The 23,224-nt window shown below is 42.6% G+C and overlaps 1 protein-coding gene across 1 annotated transcript; it reads right to left on the bottom strand.

Moving 5' to 3' along the window:
- Nucleotides 1–3,879: 3,879 nt before the first annotated feature.
- HSD17B7 (hydroxysteroid 17-beta dehydrogenase 7) lies at nt 3,880–21,542 on the bottom strand. The gene is made up of 10 exons (XM_080936872.1): nt 21,451–21,542; nt 19,621–19,824; nt 18,067–18,159; nt 16,586–16,700; nt 13,422–13,616; nt 12,095–12,199; nt 11,840–11,896; nt 8,335–8,433; nt 5,571–5,700; nt 3,880–4,519 (listed from the first exon to the last, which is right to left on the bottom strand). Exons 1-9 carry the CDS (start codon nt 21,483–21,485, stop codon nt 5,599–5,601), a joined length of 1,005 nt encoding a protein of 334 aa, XP_080792998.1. The 5' UTR covers nt 21,486–21,542; the 3' UTR covers nt 3,880–4,519; nt 5,571–5,598.
- Between the last annotated feature and the right edge of the window lie 1,682 nt (nt 21,543–23,224).

The following is a 23,224-nucleotide window of genomic DNA, read 5'->3' as shown; positions in this document are numbered from 1 at the left end:
AGGTGGGCATGGTGGGAAGGAGTTCAGCTGGGTGGATCCTCTTCCCTTAGTCATCCCAGTAAGCGTCATCAGCATTGTGCACATAGAAGTCAACTACTCAGCCTAGAACACAAGCAGCAGTTTCCCAAGCAAGAATCCATGGGTGAGTGACCCCAAGACCTTAACCACAGCTCAGCCATCCCTCGGTGGTACCTCAGGGCAGTAAGTAGTCTGGATCCAGTCCTGCAAGCACTTGAAGTCACAGAATAAGGGTGACCTCTGCTGGCAGAGAGGTACCACAAGAACCTGCCACCCCTTATCCTGAACTGTCAATTTTAAATTATCAGCATTTATATCCTCTTCACTCAGGATATAAAAATCTGGAGCTGTCATGAGCTACTCAATTTCCAATATCACCTCCTTTGTTTTTCCTGCTTTTACACTGAGCAGGCAGCTATAAAAAGCAGTCTTCCCTGGTCCCTATTGTTGTTTTTCTGACTCTGGTTTGTTCATTTTAGAAATATATTTCCTGGTCATAATTAACTCAATCCCATATAAATCTACAGAGTATGCTAAATGAAAGATTAGATCTGACCAGTCAAAACTCTTTATAAAGTACATGTGAGACCTTCCATAAAGACAATTTCTACAGATGATGGAGGGGAAATAAAAAAACTTATAATGGTCTGGGGGATAAACCGGTGTAGTCTCCACCACACAGACATGCTTCTCAGCAAGTCCACTCCCAGCCTTCTGGGAAGTTAGACACCCCTCCCTGTGGAACAGTCCTGAGTGTTCAACATTCCAGAGTTCCCTAGTTCAGTCGTTCTCAACCTGTGGGTCATGACTCCTTTGGGGCAAATGACTCTTTCATAGGGGCCCCTAATGACATCTGCACATCAGACATTTACATTATGATTCATAACAGTAGCGAAATTACAGCTTTGAGGCTGGGGTCATCACAATAAGGAACTGTAGCAAAGAGTCAAAGGGTTTGGAAGGTTGAGACCCATGGCCTTGGTACTTGTCTGTGAGCTCACAAGGACCTCCCTGCCTTCTACAGCATCTGGTTTCATTCATCTAACCCACAACCCGTACCTCATCCCTTTTTAATGATTATTTTTTAATACTACGTCCTTTAGTGTATTAATGGAAATGGCATCGTTCTTTGTCCAATTCCCCAAAGACTGGACAAACATGTTTACATTCTTTGTATTCTCCTGCTGTTGCCAAAGATGCTACAGTGAACATTGCTACGTTGGTCTAAAATCCCTTACCTGCAATTTCTAAGTCCAAACAGCCTGGAAAAGTGAACATGGTTTTGAAATGTTTAGCATTCTCCTCAGCAGCTGAACCCATCCGTGCTACTAGGAGGCTATTTATAGTTCATATCCTGCTTTGGTGTGAATTCATGTATCCTTTTCGCTCACATACAACTAACTGGCTTTGATTACCGGTTGTTACCCCAACTCCCTCTAGGGCTGTTACATCTATACTGCATTGTGTGCACCAACTTATCTTTCCAAAGAACAAGCAGTTTTACTTTTCAAAGCATATTTAGCACCAAGAGTTTCCAGCAGGTGACAGTAACCCTGACACTTTGGATGTACTTGGGTTCTGTCTTTAGGGTAAATTTAGAGACACTGACTTGCCAAAGGCAAGTGCGCTTTTAACTCGTGGTAGATGCTGTCACTCTGTTCTCCAAGAGTTAACTCACAAGTAAAGACAAGAATGATGTGGGAAGGAAGGATACTTATTAATACAACATAATGTGGTAAGATTAGAAAATAATGAGTCTCAGTAAACTCTGGCTTGGCATTCTGAACATTATTCCAAATTAAGATACAGTGTAGCTTTCTCATAATAAAAATCAACTGAGTCTAAGACCAAGATAGCATGAAACTTTTATTCAAATAAATGCTTATTCAATCAGCTGTTCGTATACAGAGCCTAGAAATGGCAACCATTGATCACACGCTAGGAATACAAAGAGAAACAGCAATAAGAGGTCTTGGCCATGATCCTTTGGAATATTAAAGGACAATAAACAAGAAAAATGAGCAAAAATGTTAGACAAATAAATTATTTTTTTTAGGCAAGAGCTTCATCCTTTATTATATAGATAATATCTCTTATTAACAAAGGTGGAAAGTCAAACAGGAAACAGTAAGAGGCACACACACACAGTGTGACACAAAAATAGGTATTTTTTTAAAGCACCCTCTATTGACACAAGGAAAATAAGTTATTCAATGCTGGTGTATGTTTCTGAGAGTGGAAGCTTCACGGAAGGGATGGAGGTGTGCACTCCAGGCTAGCTTGGAGCAGAGCAGGAAAAGAAACAGGGCAGCAGCCTGCTTCTGGTGTTTGTCAGGAAGCACTCAGGGCGAGGAGGCAAGGTCTGAGATGCACGGATTTTAGCTTCATCACAACTTTACCCTCCCCCGCCCCATTAGTGGGTGTTAGTATGGGTTTCTTCAAGACTAATTTTTACTTTTGTGTGTATGTGTGTTTTGCTTGATCATATGTCTATGCACCACAAGAAGAGAACACTGGGCCCCTGGAACAGTCGATGAGTGTGAAGCCAAGATGTGGGTTCTGGGAAGTGAGCTGGGTCCTCTGGAAGAACAGACGGGGCTCTTAAGTGCTGAACCATCTCTTCAGCCCTCAAATAAATACTTTGTTTTTGTTTTTACAAGGTAGATAAGGATGATAAATCCCTAGGGACATGATAAAATTTTAGATTCAGTAACTATGAAAGACCTTAGTGAGGACTGAAGAAAACAAAATTGGAAAAACAAACCCAACAAACAAAAGCTTTAGTTGACAAATACAATACACCTTGTTCCTGCCTGGGGAATCAACTACAGAGAGAAGATGAGCCCCAAGACCCTGAATTCAACATGCCCAAGCATGCAAAATACAGCCATAAAAATAAAGGATAAAATGAATCAAAATTTCAGAACTAAACCCATAAACTGTCATGGAACAATAAAAACTGATTTAACACAGGAAAGAAATGGAAGAGCAAAACCCACACAGAAATGAAGGCAGTGTAAAGGTGAAAACAGCTGTTTTCAACAGAGCAGTGTGACCCTCCCACACACCACCTGACTGAAGAGCAAGTGTGAACTCTGAATACACACAGAACAACCCAGAGTGGCCCAAAGAGGAAATACGGGCTGGTGTGGTGTGAAGAAAAACCCACAGAATACTCATTCAAGCAGAACAGATCCTGGACCATAAATAAAAGTAAAAAACTGTAACACAGAAGTAGGACTCAATATATCCTGACTATATTCACATAAAGCTAGGAAATCCCAACAGACTACACCTAAAAACCAGTACCAACTTTCAAAAGAATTGTTTATTCTTATGTGCATGGGTGTTTTGTCTGTGCATCATATGCATGTGTGGTACCCACAGAGGCCAGAAGAGGGCATCAGATCCCCTAGAAATGGAGATAGAGATCTTGTGAGCCACCACAGGGTGCTAGGACTCAAACCTTGGATCTCTGAAAGAGCAGCCAGTGCTCTCAACCACTAAGCCATCTTCCCAGCCAAATATCAATCTTTTAAATCTCTAAAGACATGAACACTAAATATTGCTTAATAATTCATAGAAGGAAACCTCAACAGAAATTAATAAAATCATCTATGGTCGAAAGAAAGAAAATAAAAGCAGGACAGTATGTCGGCAAATGTGGGATGCAGTTAAGTCAGGCTAAGAATGGCCTCTATATAATTAAATGCTTTTAATTAAATGCTTACAGTAGCAATCAAAAAAAAAAAATTCCAAATAAGAAACCTAAGTTTTAACTCAAGGAACTAGAAGAGGTTTACTTTAAACCAAAGGAAATAAAATAATTATAATAATAATTTAACCAAGTAAAATTAAAAATCTGTATGTAACTAGGAAGGAAAAAACAAACAATGAGGCAGAAACATGGTTCTCTGCAAACACCAACAAAACTGGAAAACTGCCTTACTGATAAAAGATTCCAGTATCTGGAATAAAATGAAGGGAATTCCTAATGTAGTTAGCCAAAGGATAATAAAGAAATTCTATGAATAACTTGATGTTCATAAATTGATAACCCCAGAGAAGGACATGTTTTCCCCAAACTCACAAATAAGCAAAACCCATGCTTTCTCTTAATCTACTCTCAATACAAGTTAAGATTATGACTATCCCTCAGCAGGGCCCTTAATCCCCCCATACCATCCTGCTGAGCTGTGCTGTCTCCTGAGAACAGAAGAGAGCATTCCTCAGAAGGGTGGACCTCGGCATGCTGGCTTACTGATCTCTAAGGAACCTCACCATTCTCTACCAAAATGAGGATCTCTTCATGGTTCACACAGAGCACGGATCCAACCCTCAAGCAGGGCCCTGAGGAGCAGAGTAAAGAGGTGTTGCTTTGCTTTGCAGATGAGAAACATGAGTTCCGCGTGGAGGAGCCATTTCCAAATGGGAGTTCACTCGGGATGAAGAATGAAGAACCACCCCTTGTTTCCCAGAGACAGAGGAGCCGTGCCTGTATCTTTACAAAATAAATAAATAAATAAATAAATAAATAAATAAATAAATAAATAAATAAATAAATAAATAAGTAAGTAAATAAATAAATAAATAAATAAAATAGATCTTGGTCAACAAAATTAGAGAACCTCTAACCAGAAAGTTTTCATACCACACCTGTAGGGAGATTATACGTGTGTGTCACTTTTCTCTCACTTCTGTTCAGAGTTTTACTGACTAGATTATATCCCGGGTGATAAGATACCTTTGTAATAAAAATGTCTACCCATCCCTAGCATTCTGATTCATAACAAAGGATGCTCAGGTGTGGCTAAGATTTATGGAGATAAGGTTTAAAAAACTCATCATCTGACACATAAAAATGAACTCTTTTCCCCTGATTCCACTGTGCAGCGGATGGTGTCCTAGCAGTTTTTCAGGGTTTTTTTTTTTTTTTTTAATTTTATTTTATTGAAACACAAAGAAATAATTTTATACGTTTAATTCTAGTGGAATATGATCATGATGATAAGCTGTCCGTAATGAATACATCTGCAGATGTTATTAAAGACCAGAAATAATGCTGGTGGCCCAAACATATTCATACTTTGCCCTGTGTGGGCAGTCACGTGGGGGCCACGTGGACAGACAGTGCATAGGATTAGGATATGAAGGAGAATGTAAGGAGAGTATAAAAGGGGATCATGGGGAAAAGAAAAAGAAGTCCTACTCAGTAGCATGGGTCTGTCCTCGCTGGGATTAAAAGAAGGCTCAGGCTGTACTGTGTCCCCATCACACAAGTCTAAACTACTGGGCTCCAGGTGGCTCTGCAGGAAGCCTCTAGCAATTCTGATAGGGCACTATTCTGTAGAGTCTCTAGTTGGCCCCTCTACTTTGCCATTCCTTTCTCACACGTGTGCACACATGTGCATACACACACACACACACACACACACACACACACAGTCTTGGAGATCATTCTAAAAAGCAGGAGGAGAGATCATCATGGCTTATAGTTTACTACAATCATGTATCACCCAGCATGATAGGAGGCCATGTGCACCGGAACGTACAGAAGGGATGCTCTGGAGAACATCGCCGTCAGCTGGGGTGATCTGACTTCTGAACGGTGATCTTGACGCGCTTCTCCAGCTCCAGTAAGGACTCATAGAATTTTGCAGCAGTATCTTCATCTATGTCCATCTGGAAAACAAACACAAATCGAGATGACTGCAAAAGAAAAATAAAACACACTCATGCTAGCAAAGGGAGGTGTCCACGCAAGTGAGAAAACTGGACGCTAGGAAGGGGCAGGAAGGGAACATCCAGGGACTGCTGGGAAACACCAGGACATAAATGCTCATGCAAACTCAGCACCCACCTAACCTCCCGCTGCTTTCTTTAGGCAGAGAGATACACAATGTGAGTATGATTTTCTACTCTGACTACTTTCATCCAATCAACTGCTAAGGGGAAAAGGGGACGGAGGTGGGGGGAGCAGAAATCACATCTGAATTCCTCACCCCCTTCTAACGTGCTTCTATGCGTAAGAAATTGGAGATTCAGTCTTACATCACTATTATTTTGTATTCTTGTTCTTCCGGCAGAAAATCCTACTTCAACTGAATACAAGAACCATCTTTCAGCTTCTGCAAACAGGATCTCTTTGTGACCTAGTCAACAAGGAGCCTAAACCTCCAAAAAAAACAGGCTCTTCTCAAAGGCTAGAGATTAAGTAAACCTTTCAACATTTTGCAAACAACATTTCTCCTCATTGGATCGTGTTCATTATTCAGATTGAAATTGAAAACGTTACAGATCTCTCTGGTTCAGGCTCACCTCTACTGAAACCTGTTCCAGGACAAGTCTGCATTCTGGCTATACTCATCCTCACTCTCTGCCTCTCTTATCCCCGACCCGACTTGTCCCTGCCCTGCTTTCATATCATTTGGTTTGTGTGGTGTCACACTGGGTTTAGCCAAGGCGGCCCACCCGTGCATGGGTGTGGCAGCCCACTGCTGCAGGCAGGCTCAGCAATGGATACACAACTGAAGATAGTGACCCCCCCCCCAAGATCTATCAGCAGCCAATAGCTCCCCTTCCTTTTAACAGAGGGGAAAGCTGATTTCCCCAAACGAATCAAAGGGTAAAGTATTCTCTTCAATGTGTTTCAAAGAACATTAATGAAATACTCGGGTTTGTGGAATTAAACATTTTCTCCCCTTGATAAGCAAATTGTTCCCTGTAAGGTTACATGTTTAAATAAACGCTAAAAGCCCCAAAATAAGCTCATTAAGTTAAAACAGAATTTCCAAAATGTATCATTTTGTATATTAAGGATTATAAATTAACACACACTTGAGGCTTTGTTTGTGTTTTTAAAGATATGCATGGTAGTGCTGATCTTCAATCCCAGTACTCAGGAGACAGAGTCGGGCAGATGTCTGATCTGCCTCTACAGGCCAATCTGGCATATAACCAGTCTGCTGGCTAATTTCATGTCATCTTGACACAACCATCATTTTGGAAAAGCCACCCGACAGGCCTGTGGCTCACTCTCTTGGTTGATGACAGATGCGGGACTCATGGTGGGCAGCATCAGCCCTGGATCGACAGTTGGTGCTCTCCATAAGGAAGCAAAGTGAACCAGCCACTGGGAGCAAGCCAATAAGCAGCGCCCTTTCATGGCCTCTGCTTCAGTTCCCGATTCCAGGTTCCAGCCTTGCGCTCCTGCCCAAACTTCCCTCACTGATAGACTGCGATGTGGAAGTGTAAGGGGAAATAACCTTTCCCCTTTCCACCCAAAGTTGCTTCTGTCATGGTGTTTCACCACAGCAACAGAAACTCTCCCCACTAAGATAGAGTTCCAGGCCAGCCAGAATGTTTTCATGACACCCTGTCTTAAAACAAAATAATTCATGCAATAAGCACCCAGAACAACCATGTCATTTCTGTTTAACTGTTTCAATTTCTCAAAGCCATTCCTAGGTTAACACACCATGGTGAGCTAGCCCAGCATGAGATAGACAGCCAGGAAACACCACACCTGCCTGAGGAGCCATTTCTCAAAAATGTTTTTAAGTCACTAGTAACCAATACGACATATCTCAAAAACTAGGAAAGCTGGTTTTTAGCTCCATTTTGCATCCTCCATTATCTGGGCAGAAAAAAAAACAGGACGCTACAATAAACCTTGCTGGTGAGAAAGCTACAGCATGTTCTTGTAGTCCCAAGTACATGTTCTCTTCCCCCCACATCCGTGAATTCTATTTGATTTCTTGTTAGAAGAGACTCTGAAAGACTCAACACCAATTTGATTTCTCTATTCTAGTCCCTGCCTCTTCAAAACAGCTGTCTGACAAAGCTGACAATTATCTCAAACAGAATGCACCTTCAGAGAGATGTTAACTTCACACAGAAGTATTCTGCATTGCATACAACCTTATTTATTTATTAAAAGTCTCCACGTGAGACAGCATAGGAGAGAAACAGGTGTGTTCCCTCCCCCTAAGCCTTATATGCTGATGGGACACCTGAGTGTTTCACAGAACAGGTACAAGAAATCCCACCAGAGGCCTAGTCTAAAGAGACAGAGAAGGCTGGGAAGATGCTGAGTTCTGACAGCTGACAGACATCAACAAGACACAGGCGAGAGAGGCCTAGCAGAAAGAAGATGCCCAGAGCTCTGAGACAGGAGAAAGCAGAGAGCAATGAAATGGACCATGATAACACGAGAGTGAAGACTCAGGCACAGAGGCCGCACAACTGGGTTTGTCAATATCACAGGCCCAGAGCATCAGCCTGGCTGCAGGTCACACATAACATCAACAGATTTACCTTTTGGCCCCAGACATAATTAGTCCCGAATCCTGTGGTGGCGCTCAGGTATTTGGTCAGAGGATTGAGAGACTCTGGTTTTTGGTGGAAAAGCCACACCTGGAAAGGAAGAATGTGTCAGTGACATCGGTGACATCAGTGACGTTGCTCTTGTCCCAAGCAGGTGAGATCTGCCATCAGTATTCTTCAGGGCTCCCCAAAGAAACTGGGAAAGTCTTTTCAGAAAGCCTTTGGAAACACTCTCCTATTTTGAGGAGAGACTTAAATCAGCCTGCTCCACAGTAGTAGACTTCAGAGCTAATCTAAGCAAAATAACAAAAGAGAACAAAACAACGATCTTCACTTCGGCCATCTTCTCCCTTAATTCCCATAGGAATCCATGTCTCATCCACGGGCTCAGTCAATGTCCTTCTTAGCACACACCACAGGAAAGCACAGGTCACTAGGACAATAGTTTACCAGTAAGAAGATGCACATGACCAAAAGATTTACATGATACAAAATGGAAGTCTTCCTCCCTTTCCAATTTTGCAGCCCCACGGCTGCCATCTCTGGGAGTAACCTACTGTTCTATCATGTGGTCATACAAAGAAATCTCTCTCCACTTAGTAACACATACCTTCCTCTCTTAAACGGGAGCTTTCACATTAACATCATTACCTTCCGTTTTTCGAACCTGTGTATACTGAAGTGTTTCGTTTGCTTTTGGAAGTACAGAGATCCCATCCTGGGCTGGAGCTGTAACTGGTATACTCGGCTTTTAATGAAACAACACATGGGCAGACTGCAGTCTTTGTAATTACAAACTCAGCCATGAGGGATGGTGGGTACAACAGTTCACAGAAGCCTCATGGAAGCTGTGTAATGCAGGTGCCGTCTCATATCCTTATCACCAGCCATCAGAGCCCTGCACTAAATGTCCACGCCTTTGCTAATCTGAGCTGAGCTCTGAATTATAGATTTAGTTTGCACTTCTCTTAGCATCAGTGAGGTCAAGCATCTTTATACACGGCTGAACCCATTCAGAATCTTTGTGACTTTGTCTTTTGTCTGTGATTCTAATGAATACTGTTTTCCCATTTGCTGGGGTTTTGATTTAGTAAGAAAATATTTACCTTTTGTGTAAGGCAGATATGTTTATATTCTACTTTGTGCTTTATTTATGGTGGAGTTTAGGATCATGCTATGTTTATTTTAGTTTTCACTAAAATAAGTAGAGATTCCATATTCTGACAAGCAAGCCCTCACATTCTGAAACTTCATATAATTCCCTGTATTTTCTTCTAATACTTTTATATTTTAGTTTTGACATACAGACCTCTTCAATTATCTAGAGCATTATTTTGGTGAAAAGCAGGACATAAAGATTATGCCATTTTGGCAACAACCTCCCTTGCAAAGCTCATCTTTCCCGTCTATTTCTGGTCATTCTCACAAACTAAATCTCTGCTCATGGGCCTTCTAAACTTTCTATCCTGTTCCATTGAGCCACCACCCTGTATTTGTTGCAATTTAAATCATGTTTTGAAAAAACTGACCTGCTAAAATATACTGAGTCCACCACCACACCCTGCCTCAGCTCCCTGGTCTCACTCTTATTCATAGATAATAAAAGCCTAGATGCTCAGGACAATGCTCTAGGGTCCCAAGTCAGGAACTGGAGGAATTGGATGTGATGGTTAATACAATTCTGGCATCCTCATGGTTGGCCTATGCCTTAGCTCAAGCTCAATGGCCCCCTCATGAGGAAACAAAACTTACACAGGAATTGAAAGAGATCCTGGTAGCTCATGTGATGAGCTTCCATCCTCTGTCATAACTATCAGCCTCTCGTGGCTGGGAACTGAGCCTGGGTTCTCAACAAGGGTAGCAAATATTATGAACCCCTGAGCCATTTCTCCAGCCCTTCACAATGAAGCCTTTAAACCGGGAGACTAGAATTATGGTGCTCACCATATCCAAATCACCTGGCCCTCAGTCTAGATCTAGTTCCACTTGCATCGAAGTCAGCTCTAACTGCCCCAGCCCCAGTGGGTCCTAGCTTTTCCACTGCTCAAAGAACAGTCCCTACCTAATGACAAGACGACTTGTTTCCTTCCCTATTTTATGGATTCATTACTTTCCAAATGCACCTCTAAGCTACTTAGCAACAAAGGATTTTTCTCTTCTAAATACACCCCACACCACTGATGCTCATTATGCCCCTGACACCTAAACAAGACTTTCACACTACAGATGTGTGGAATGAGGAACTCCTAAGGCACCACAGGAATGATTCTTATATCTTGGCAACTATACCAATACAGCCTAACAGCACATTTCCTCACGATTTGTGGTCTCACAAAAACCATTTCATTCTTTAATGTTATTCATTCCCTTCATGTTTCCCCCAAACTCAATGTGGTCAAGATTTAAGAAATAGCCAGGCCTGGACACCACAGTGCTAGCCCTCAAGTTTCTAGGATAAAAGTCCTGTCTTGATGGATTGGTACATCCTTCAAAACTAAGACAACAGGATTCCAGTCCCAAGGCAGCTCTCTTCTCGTATGAGAATTCTGACCCAGCAGAGCTTTGGGGCTCAGTTGAGAAATATGCAAAGGCATTACTAGTGGATGGAAGAAAACAGAAGTACGGCTCCTGAATAGCTCCTGAGTAGCTGTCAGGCATCATCCGAGGAAATCCTGGTTTTCAAATAAAGCAGCTTGATCCACCAGCAGCAAGAGAGGAAGACGAATCTTTGCATTTTTTTCTTTAGATGTATTTTATGTCTATAAGTGCTTTGTCTGCATGGATGTCAGTGTAGAACATGCACTCCAGGTGCCTGTGGACATCAGGGAGGCATCAGATCTCCTAAAACTGGAGTTATGGGTAGTTGTGAGCTGCCATGTGAAGGCTGAGAAGCAACTGGGTCATCTACAAGAACAAGTGAGCCACCTCTTTGGCTCCAGGAAGAAAAATCAGTACATAAGACCACAGATCTTGTTGCCCCTGCTCAAACCTCTATCTCATGGGAAGTCATTAACTGGCCATTAACTGGCCATCACGTTGCTTTGACTGAGTCTCTAGTGTCCTGTCACCTGCAGCCCCTGGTGCATCCTGCTTCTACAGAAACCTGCTCTCTATAGTCACAGCGACTAGCGTCCCAGCTGGTGCTAAATGCCAAGCTTCCAACATCATGTTTGTAACATGATTCTTTATTCTCAAATGGAATTTGCTTGTCCAGGGAGATTGTCTCATTACAGCCCTGGTTCTCAACCTTCTCTAGTGCTGAGACCCTTTAATACAGTGTCACCTGTTGTGGTGACCCACGACCTTAGAATGATTTCATTGTTACTTAAGTCTAGTTTTGCTACCATTGTGAACCGTAATATAAATATCTGTATTCTCTGGTGGTCTAGGCGACCCCTGTGACCCACAGGTTGAGGACAGCCTTTTCCCGACATCATTCACTGCCATCAGCGAGCTTACCTTTCTATCACAAAGCGATAAAGTCCTAGTAACGTACCAGTGCCTCTGCTCCATTGTACGGTGTCACAGTGAACGCGTGTGTAAAGAAACGAAGCTGACAGAAAGAAAGCAACAGTATTATGTGGCCGTTCCGAGCAGTGACAACAACAACAAGTCTCTGCTGACGACAGAACGTCTGCATTCATGTCCCCAGCACATCAAACACCTTAAGTCAAACGGCGGTCTGTCCCTTACGAGCTGAATTCTTCACTCTCATAACTCCGTATTAAGAAAATAACGGTTTGCCACTTACGAGCCATAGCACCGGTAGAAGCAGGGTCCAAATAAAGGGAGGCAGAATTCCGTACGTCAGATTGGTCATTACAAGACCCGGGCACATCACACTGGAATACAGACCCTGGGAGCACAGAGGAGAGTCATCCAGAGATTTTCATCTGATGCAAGTTGACTTAGTTCAGGGATGCTTGTTAATACAAGACACACATATGAGCCAGAAATCCAGGGAATGGCAAGTTTGGACTCTCAGCTGCCCTTGCTGCTTAGTAGGACCATTTAAGTCTAAAATCACTTACAGGGATCAGGAAGCAAAAGTTAGCAAGAACTGAGCTCTACCTCAACTGGTACTGCACCAAGTACAAAGCCCAGGGCTTGGTCCCCAGCACCAAAAATACCAAAATAATGATAATCTGTTTTTTAAAAAAAAGTAAACCAAAAATTTGGAAAAAGTCATTTTAAAGGCTTCAGATGGAATCCCCCAATGTAAATCTAAGATTTTCTCTCCTGGGACACAGAGAAAGATAAATCATGAGCTGAAAACAAATCCCATATTTTAGTTGAGAACTAAAATGTCAAAAAAAAATTCCAGAGCTTTTTATGAAACTAATGGAACTAATATGGAACTAATTCAGCTTGTCCCTGCCCTCTGGAAGGAGGACTTAGAGCAGCTGTGACAAATTCTAAAGATCTCAAGATGTTAGAAGGAAACCCATAGTCGGACCAACACTCTGACCCCAAGCTGTAATGACAACCAGAGAATACCAACGGGAAAGACAAGGAATCTAGTTAAGATTTTGGACCTGGGCAATCAGTTCACTCAAAGTGGCAGTGACTCCAGGTGACTGTGGTCACTAGGAGCTAGCATGACTGATAAGAGGCATCTTCTCATTTATATAAATGCCCTGCAATCGGTCAGCTCAGAGAGACAGAGCTACGGAGCCCCATCACAGCCTTTATAACTACTGACTGCCTTTTAGTCATCAGCATAACAGAGGCTTGGAGGTCTGAGGCTCAGTACACAAAGTCCAAGCATCATATGACCTTAGAGTATACGACTCAACTTCTCAAAATGTGAGTGTTTTCATCTGAAAACTGGGATAGTGAGAGCCACCTAGCTGCAGTGGGGAAGGCATTAAATAACACACGCAGACAGATATGGACAGCACTAAAAGTCCTTAGTGGCTGTACTGGAGTTACCAAGCGCCGTTCTATTAGCAGGGGATCAGAGTTCTTAAAGAAGGCAGAACAGTGAACAAACGGCCTATTCCTAAAAGGATGAATGCTGCTTATCTCTCTCCCAGGAAACTGACTGTTCACATCTGCGTCTCGGGGGCAGGCCTTGCCTTCTCATTGAAATTCCTGTTCAAAGCCACATTCAGGAGGTCAGTAGCATATTTGGAAGAGCTGTAGGGTTCCTGGCCTCTGCTGTGCTGGATGTCCTCAAGGCTGAAGTTAGACTTCTTTGCGTTGCGAGAGGATGTCCAGATGAGCTGAGAGGGGTTGTTCCCATGGCAGAGAAGTGGTTCCAGTTCCCGAATCTAAATGAAGAAGACTCAGAATAAATGGTATCATGATCTACTAGGGCTGTGTGCTAAACCATTTAAACCTTCTGTCTATGTATACTGGAATTCAACAAGTAAATGGGTAGGGATATGGTAGCAAGGAACAGGTTTTTTACTGTTGCAAGAGTAAGAAGCTAGAAGGGCTACAGACATTAATGTTTCTTCATGTTAGAGAAACTATTTATATGTATAAGTATGTATACAGCTATGAGCTAATATGCACACATGTATCTCCATGGTTTATTAGCTGAGAGGGCCTGGAGCTCTTAACATCTACAGAGAAACAAGAACCCATATTCTCATTTCTAGTAACAGTTTGTCTTGGTTTCCATCTTAAAATGAAAAAAGAAAATAAAGAAAAAGTGGTATAGATGGTCAAGTAAGTACATCTAATTACCATCCTATGCCATATATAACATATAATATATGTTACAGAGACTAAAGAGAGGGGTATCATTTTAAAATAAAAAAACTCTGGTATATAAAATATATAACCATGATTCCACATGAATACCAAATGAATTGAGTTTAAAAATGGAAGTGAGAAATTTTCCTGATAGAAAAATTCCAACAAATTTCTGTAGATAATCCATCTTTAAAAAGGTGACGTTCAAACCCCTTGGTGTAGGTTACACACAGCAAGAGTCTTCCGAACACCTCACTACGGAGACAGAAGCATGACTTCACAGCGGAGAAGCCTGACAAGCCACCTCAAGGCAGGTGAGCAAGGTCAACGTGGAAAGGTCACGGACTCTGTAGTCATTATTCCGAGCCAGGCTTTCACTATGCATCTCAGTGACTGTAGCACAGGCTAGCTCTGAACTCTCTTCCTGCCTCCATGACCCACATGCCAGGATTATAAGCATATGACAAACATACCCTTGCCTTGGAATATGCAATCTGGATATGAGGTGATGAGACAGAAACGTTATGTCTGCAGTCTTTCCAAAAACCTTCTACCATCTCACTGTGAGACAAACAGCAGAACAATTCACCGAGACACAGTCTATGAAATGCTAGGGTGGCAAGCCTGAACTGTCAGGGCCATCAAACTAAAGCGGGCCTGTGAGACTTCCAGAACAAAGGACCTAAGGAGCCTTGACTATGAATGTAATGTGATGCTCTGGACAGAGCCCCAGAGCTGATAACGAGAATTGATAAAACTGGCAACTTTAGTATAGGCTTTACTTAATAACTGAGCAGAACTGTGTCATTAGGTTCTCACAGCACTGATATAAAATGCAGGTGAAAGAAGAAACCGAGTATAGAATGCGCAAGAGTCCATCCGGAGTCTGTCACAGAAAGGATCCCCACGCTTAGTGTCTGGTCATCGTTTTTATACGCTAGCCAACCTAGAAAGGGATCCATTTCTTCATTTACACATGAACCATGCAGTCAAGTTTGTGTTTTATGGAATCTGGTCAGATTCCTAAATGTGATGAAGAAGAAGGCACTGCAATCATAGCTTTGTAATACTAAGTGGATTCTGAACCCCCTGATGTGAAGTCTTCATAGACAAAGGCATGCTAGGACACCTGTGATGTCTGCCCCATGAACACAGCTCTCATTTGCTTTCCTAACAACTTAACTTTGTAAATATTAGACTATAGGTATTATTAATGAGTTAATCTCTATCATCACCACTTTATGTTTGTTTGTTTGTCTGTTTAAGAAAGGGGCTCCTCATATTGTAACCCTGGATGGACTTGGCCTTGCAGCTATCCTCCTATCTCAGCGTAGGCGTGAGTCGCCACTTCTCAATGACTATCTTATTTAATAATTCAAAAAGACGGCAAAGGAACGGGAGAGGATTCTAAGGAGATCAAGAACACATTAGATGATGGATCTCTCTAGAGTTATGTAAGAAAAGATCGGATAAGAACCCTATGCTAGCCTGGTGTTTTAGTAGGTCAGTGTCATTAAGAATGTGATACTTTGTAGCACTAAAACCCAAACAGTATTAAAGTGAGAGAATAAAATATGAATCTTCCACTCACTCTTAACATCCTGGTTCCCAAGTTCATCAATGGCAACCAGTTCTCTGTTTCATTTTAATCCACATAAAAACATAAATATATATTTTTATATATGTAAATCATATATATATATAAATTTTATACATATAATCCATGTAAAAAATTATACACACACACATACATACACACACATACACACACACATATATATATACATATAAATCTTTTCTTGTTTATACAAAAGAGAGTACAATATTCATATTACACTTTTCTATGTTTTCTTAAGAAAATACCTGAGGCTATCATACATGCACTAAATATTTATCTCACTCATTTAATGATTGGTCCATACTAGTTTTCCACATTCCAATTCTAATAACTACATGGTAGGACTCATTGAGGTCTAATTAAGAGACCTGAGATCAAAGAAAAGAGGTTAGAAACAACAGGTACAGGTTCTATGCAGGCGAACCCAGCACCAAATTTCTCCCAGCACCAATCAGCTATAACGCCATCCTGGCTGACCACTTACTCTCTATATTAAAGCCACACCACGAGAGTGAGCCAGACAACACCCCAGAACACACGAGATGAGCCACACATCTAATGATGGCTCTTTTATGCATGTAGAATTGTACTTTCAAGTATGGAGGCTGAAGAAGAAACCATGATAACGAAAAGTCAACTACGTGTCAGTGTTAATGACAGCAGCACGCTTACCATCGCAGGCTATGTGCTGCCAAGCCCAGCTTATAGATCTACTTACAACAGAACCAATGTGCCTTTATACTGCTATGTAAGTTGATTTTAAATGACCCTGTGTGTCCCAATCTACCTCCCCCATTCTCTATGTAAGCAGATTTAATGCTAACCGTCAACTAACAAGCTTCACAGAACAGTAATATGTGCATGCACGCCCTCAGGATCACAGTAATAAGTTTGGAATTAGTATGACCCCAGACTTTTTACCAGGATAAAGTGGCCAAAGAGATTGGTTTCAAACACCTCTTGGAACCCGTCAGCAGTGACCTTGTCATTCTGGGTCAAAAGTCCTTCTGCTGTGGAGAACATGTGAACCACATTTCTGAAACAACAAAAGACAGTAGTGTGACTTTTTAAAGCTCCTTGAACTGAAAATACCAAAGATGTTACACCCACACACACGCGCACGCACACACATGAGCACATGCACACATACATACACACACACACACACTTTGATTCTATAGATGACAAATTACCAATTTCTTGGACATTTGTATTAAGTGATATATTAAATGCTTCTTCCCCCAAATTCACAGGCATACTTAACATGCTTTCCTGCCCCAGCTACCCAGTCAGATTAAACGTAAACTGTCACCCATACTGAGTGTGTTTAATTACTGAAAAGAAGTTAACCAGGTTGTCTTTTTCACTAGGAAATCTAAGAGCATCAAACACATTAACAGAGTGTCTGGCTGTGAGGTCAGTTTAATAGTGGGTCGGATGCATGTTTTGTTTTCATGGAAGAAAAGTAAAAAGAAAGTGAGCAGGTCTCCTGCATTAAAAAAATCTCTATGAATTAATGCATTGGGTTGCAAACACTCATATTTCTGAGTTTGGCTGTGGTTAGACAGCTTTGAAAGCCACTATACTCTTGTGTATCGAGAATCTCTCAGGCAGACGTTAGTTTCCTGTATTCCTAGTTCCTGACACACAGCCAGGCGTCGTGTGAGGCTGCCTCCCAGATGCTGGAGGCTCTCTAAGAATGCTGTCCTATCTAGAAAGATAACAAGACCCAAACCTTCAGCCCTATCAATATGAACCATCTGATGATAGGGAATGTTCCAAAAACCTAGACCATTATGAAAACCATGACCAGGGCTGGAGAGATGGCTCAGCAATTAAGAGCACTGACTGCTTTTAATTCCAAGGTCCTAAGTTCAATTCCCAGCAACCACATGGTGTCTCACAACCATCTGTAATGAGATCTGATTCCCTCGTCTGGTGTGTCTGAAGACAGCAACTTTGTACTCACATACATAAAATAAATAAATTAGAAAAAAAAAAAAAATAACCCCGTCCACATGCAGAGTTCCATGACTATCCCAATTCCTCCTTTATGTTTCTCTTCATCTTTCTCATCATTCCCCAGCTCAACATACACAGAAGAGGCAAAACCATGGCAACAAAATGAACACCTTCCTTGCACTCAGTTCACCTACAACAGTGGTTCTCAGCCTTCCTAATGCTGTGACCCTGTAACACAGTTCCTCAAGTTATGATGACCTCCAACCATAAATTTTATTGCTACTTCACAACTGTAATTCTGCTACTGTTCTGAATTGTAATGTAAATATCTGGAATGCAGGGTATCTGATATGAGACCCCTTCTGAAAGGCTCATGCACCCCTCCCCACAAGGAGTCTCCACCCACAGGTTTAGGACCACTGATCTAGGCTGAAAATTACCTTGAAAAGATACCACAGAAAAATGCTTTGAGGTTTAGCTGTGGATTAGGCATGATCCCAGCGTTCAGATATAAGTAGTCTAATCTTTGAAACCTGCAAGTAAAATACCAAAAAAAAAAAAAAAAAAAAAAAAAAGGCATTGTTAGAAAAGATGAGACAAAACTGCACTCCACCTCCAGAACGCAGAAGGCCCCAGGACTGAGAAACTTTTTCCAAACCGATGAAAACTGCCACAATGTAACAATGTGGTTACAATGTAACAATGTGGGTTACAATGGCTCTTTCTCAGCAGTGTCTCTAGCCACAGTGGACACCTGAGTATCTTTGCTCAGGATGGTTTTAATGGGCTTTGAAGTGAAATCTCTAGACAGAAATCCAACTGCAGCCCACCAATCAAGCACTGAAGTACCCTCGACACCCCTTTTTCTTCTGGTCTTTTTACCAGTTCATACCAGCCCGCCAAAGTCAGCAAGTTAAAGTCACACAATGTCCAACAGGTCTGACATGACCCATCAGTGCTGTAATCTGGATGGCCAGGGGATCTACCAAACCAGAAAACCCAGTGGAAACCACTCAAAGCTCATGGCCGGGATCTACACATCGTAAACTGATTAAAGGTCACACTCATACCCTAAAACCATAAATGTAGGGGAATTATGTATTCTTGGTGGCTTTGCTCTGGAATACATGCCATGGAGGAGCCGAGAAATCCAAACTTGGGTGAGCTTCTTTCAGCTTTGAAACTTCATAAGCCTTAATGTAAGTACACCCCTTTGGAAGTGGGGTCAAGGCAGGTGGTACCTGCTCCCATGATGCTCTGGCAACATTCCTGCTCAGAGTGTCTCCCAGAATCCTGTCTTCTATGTAACCCAGGAGCCACAGCTAATAACACCAGACTCTGAAATATACACTTGGTTGACAATATCAATTATGCATCAGTATTTCTTGATCATACAACAAACATATGGTTCAAATTATTAAAATGGTTACTTTAAGTAATGAAATTGCGGCTGCTTTAGCTACCATCTGTCACGAAAGTGAAGCCAATGGGACCTCAGATTAATTACCCCATTATCTACTTTACAAACTTTAGTAATAGCAACTTATTTTGCTCTGCACAAAGAAGCAATGCTTAGTAAAGTGTGGAGACTTAGCTCTGGTTTCAATCCAGCAGCAGCATTAGTCTATTCAAAAATGAAAGGACTGCCGTCGCGTCTCTCTCTGGATAAAACAGCATCATAGCATCACTATTTTGTATGCGTTCTAACAGGACACAATGCAGCAGAATACAGATCTATTTGCTTTTGCCAACTGAGAAGGGTTATTTCCAAGTTCTCAGGGCTCTAATGTCATTATGGGCAAACTCCCTCAACACTATACCCATTACCTTTCCATATTTCCTGTCCGGTTCAGTTTGAGTAAATGACATGCTACACTACCACATAAGAAAGCAAACTCGTTTTACAACTATACCCATTACCTTTCCGTATTCTCCTGCTCCTTCTCATTTGACTAATTTTGTGATACACAGCAATCTCTCCAAAAGAGACTCACCTTTGCTTGACTTCCTCTGCACCCCGGACCACCGACTGCAGACTGCTGACATCCATCTGCACAATGCTGACTTCGGCGGAGGGGTGAGAGGCCAGCAGGGCATCTCGAACAGCTCTAGCTTTGCTCAGGTTCCTACACGCCAAACACAGGTGAAGGTCATCATCTTCGGACAACAGCCGGCCGCACAGGGCTAGCCCAATGCCACTGAAAGGACAATTCAGGCACAAGCGTGAGTTCACGGAAACGGTGTTAAATGAAGGCCGATGTGTCTGGTTCAGAAAACTGACTGTGTGGATACGAACTCCAATGGGAAGCCCATGCAGATAGAAGACACCCAAACATTATATGAAGAAGGAATCCCTCCTGATAAGCCATGCTGATAAGCAACATCCAGTTGCTCCCCTCAAATAGAGTTCAAAGACACAGTAAGTGAGGCTTAGAGTACCTGTTAGGGTGTGATTTACTATATCCCCAGCAAATTCTGTAAAGAGGGTTTTATCAGTTGTTTGTTTTGTGCCCATTTTCTTGTGCTGCCTGGGTCCCTCCAAGGCAAGGGTTCTCACCATCCCTTAGTACCATTGCTATCAGGAGGCCTATAAATCCCAGTAAGTAAGGTTTTGAGGTTGTTTTCTGTTGTTGTTTTGTTTTGGTTTTCCCCCCAGGAGAATGCAGAGTAACACAGCAGGAGGTTGAATCCCTGTCAACTACTAAATCAGAGTAACCAACAGTAAGAAAAAGCCCTCAATGCAAGTAGACAAAAAGTAGAAATAGCAATCTTGTGGAGCCAAAGACAGAGAAGCAGAGAAGAGCGGAGCTCAGAGGCTTTAGATACACTGGGTCAGAAAGAGTAACATGGAAGTGTCCAGCAGATGGGGCCCACTGCTGACAGCAATGCCATCCTGGGTAATAACAAGCTCTCATGCAGACTGCCAGTGAAGGGAACCCCAAAGTGAGTCTAGAACCCACACAATCTGGTGGCCCTGCTAGCAAAGGATCAAACGTATTTGGACCTATTCATCCTTATTTCCAGTGTCAGACCTTCAGTATAAGTTTGCACACACCACAGTCTATCAAAATCACACAAAATCAGGCCTGACTTCTATAGGCACTTTCCACATAAGATCCACCAAAAACCTGTTGACCTAAAGCCGGGAGTGCGCACTAACAAAAAAATCCCAAGATAGACCCCATCTACACTGACTCGGTTAATATAGATGTGACTGGATCAGTGAAACAGGCCGAATTGGCGTGTAGCAAATCCTGTATTAATTCCTCGGAAACATCAATGTAACCAGCTGGGGGAATCCTCCACACATATTTCTTCCTGGACAAATGGTAAGTCTACTTGGCAATAAAGCCGGTCAAGGGTCAAATGGGCAAGCCTGGAATAACTGAACTGGCAACTTTATTAGCATAAGCCATAGATGCAAGAGACCGATAGTTCTGGGGAGAGTGTGTGAAATATGCTGCAGGGATGATATTCCACTGTTGTCCTAAAGTTAATTTAAACACCGGGAGTATAAGACACCACAGCCTGTTTAGGGCTAAAGGGAACTGTGGGTGCCTACAACTAAATACTCTCCGGAGACTGACGGTCCCTTGAGAGCATAGGGTCAGCAACAAGGCCAGGCTGATCAATCACTGGCGGTATAGTTTTCCTTTCCATTGTCATGTTTAATTCAAAGCGCCAGTCACCGAGCACCCAGTGAGGCAGGCAGGACCACACCTCTTAGAAAGCCAGAGAAGGGCGGAATGGTGTCTGTGCGGACCCCACCGAAGTGAGTCACCGACCCCAGAACTTAGCCTCCGGAGTTCCATAGGAGACCTCACCTGCTCGCCCCTGTGATCAAAACCACCTTCCGCATCCTTCCACGCCGTGCAGCGGAGCCTGGGTTCTCAGGAGCAATCAGCCCGAACCATGATCTGTGACCATGAGCACCCCGACCAATCAAGGCTCAGACAGGCCCCACCTCTCCTGCGTCATCGTCCCCCGCGCTAGGCTCACCAATCGCAGCTCGGCAAGTTCTCTCCACGCCCAGACCGGGTGAGGTGAGATAGGCCGAGGGGCGGAGCCACGTGACACAGGCGTCCTAGCCAATCCAGGCAGTCCCCGCCCCCAGTCAGCTCAAGCCGGCTGACCGTGGGTGTCACTGTAGGCGGGGTTCGGAGTGTGGCGAGGGGAGCTGAGCTGGAGGTTTCAGAGGGACGCTGGGAGAGGCTGGAGTGGCAGAGCCTTAGTCCAATATTGCTTCTTAGGACGCGTAGATCCACCTTCTGATCCTTTTCGTCTTTGAGAAAGAGAATATGGATTTCATTTAGTTTTATTTATGTCGATTCACGGGTAAATTAGCAATTTCAAGCTCTTGTGTGTGGAATGAAAACCAGAGCATCTCAGAACTAAAGGAATAGATACTGCCATCTCTTTCAGTGCCTGTCAGGCCGCTGTAATGGGCTTTGTTTGTGTGTGTTGGGGGTGGGGGACTTTGGAGGGGGTGGGGCTAGGTAATGAGAGAGGGAACTCCCAATTTCTATTAAATTCAGTTCTCATAAAAGAACCTAGAGCAGCTTTTATAATCGTCATTCCAGCTTTCGCTACATATAGATAGTTAACATTGAGTGAACTTACTATGACCGAACAAACTTTATGCCTCTTCCAAAGCTGTGCTTCCTATGAATAGCTCTGTTCCTAAATGACCTCTACCACCTTTTCTTGATTTTAATCTATGTGTTTTGGTTAGTGATACCAACTGCTAAAACCTAAGAAAATTTAATTGATCAGTTCAGCTGTTCTTCCAGGATGCTGACTTAAAAAATTTTCTAAAGCCTTGGGGGAAAAAAAAAAATCCCTGACCTTGAGAGTCTACACCCAAATGATCCTTTTCAAACCCTGGCGTTCAGAAACGGCATGTAAAAGAACAGGGGAAACCATGTGGCTCTTCCAAAGAAAGTTCAGTTTAAAAAACAAATGGGAGAGCTTGGGGTCTAGGGTGGGACAGGGGTATCCACACTGAACCTTAGGGTAGCCATCAAAGTGGCCCACCACAAAACTGCAAACTCAATTTACACATTTCAAGGTTTATTTTGAAAATTTTTTTTTTGAAAGCTCTACGGCATCAAGAGGTTGCGTGTGTCAGCCAGGGGTTCAACCTCACTACAGTCTCACTTGAGAACCGGTGTAGAACTAGCTCTGAGTTAGTTAGATGAGACCCAGAAGAGTTCAGAGAAAGCCTCTCCTCTATCACTTCCATCCTAGCCCAGCGAGGAAATCTGGGTGTCTTCCTCCTTTTGTTCTACTGAAGTTGCTGCTTCCAAAGCTCTGTGGCCGTCAAGGGATGGGCTGGACTGTGAATCTAGAATGTTTTCTTTTAAAAGCAATTTGCCATAGAGAGTCACAACCCTGAACAATTGAAATATATTTTAATTCATAGGTGAATGTTGGTTTTTGTTTTTGTGTTGTTCAAGGGCTTCTTCTGTTGGGTACCAGAACATCATAGCACACAGTGAGTCTACCTACCGCTGGCAGGCTTTGGTATGGGTTGAGCAGGTGTAGTCAACACTCCTTATTTGTGCTCCATGTAATAAATCTGTCTGTCCCCTAAACTTG

Source organism: Micromys minutus (assembly GCF_963924665.1).
Source record: "Micromys minutus genome assembly, chromosome: 1".
Lineage (NCBI taxonomy): Eukaryota > Metazoa > Chordata > Mammalia > Rodentia > Muridae > Micromys > Micromys minutus.
The sequence above is the reverse complement of the archived record's forward strand: the minus strand, read 5'-3'. Positions and strand labels throughout refer to the sequence as shown.

What these genes read in the sequence shown, in the direction of transcription:
- HSD17B7 (XM_080936872.1), bottom strand. Translation starts at nt 21,485, where the DNA reads ATGCGGAAGGTGGTTTTGATCACAGGGGCGAGCAG. An exon ending in GCAGAGGAAGTCAAGCAAAG is followed by an intron (nt 18,160 to 19,620) that starts GTGAGTCTCTTT and finishes TTTTACTTGCAG; the next exon opens with GTTTCAAAGATTAGACTACT. An exon ending in ACAGGAATTTCAATGAGAAG is followed by an intron (nt 12,200 to 13,421) that starts GCAAGGCCTGCC and finishes CTGTGCTCCCAG; the next exon opens with GGTCTGTATTCCAGTGTGAT.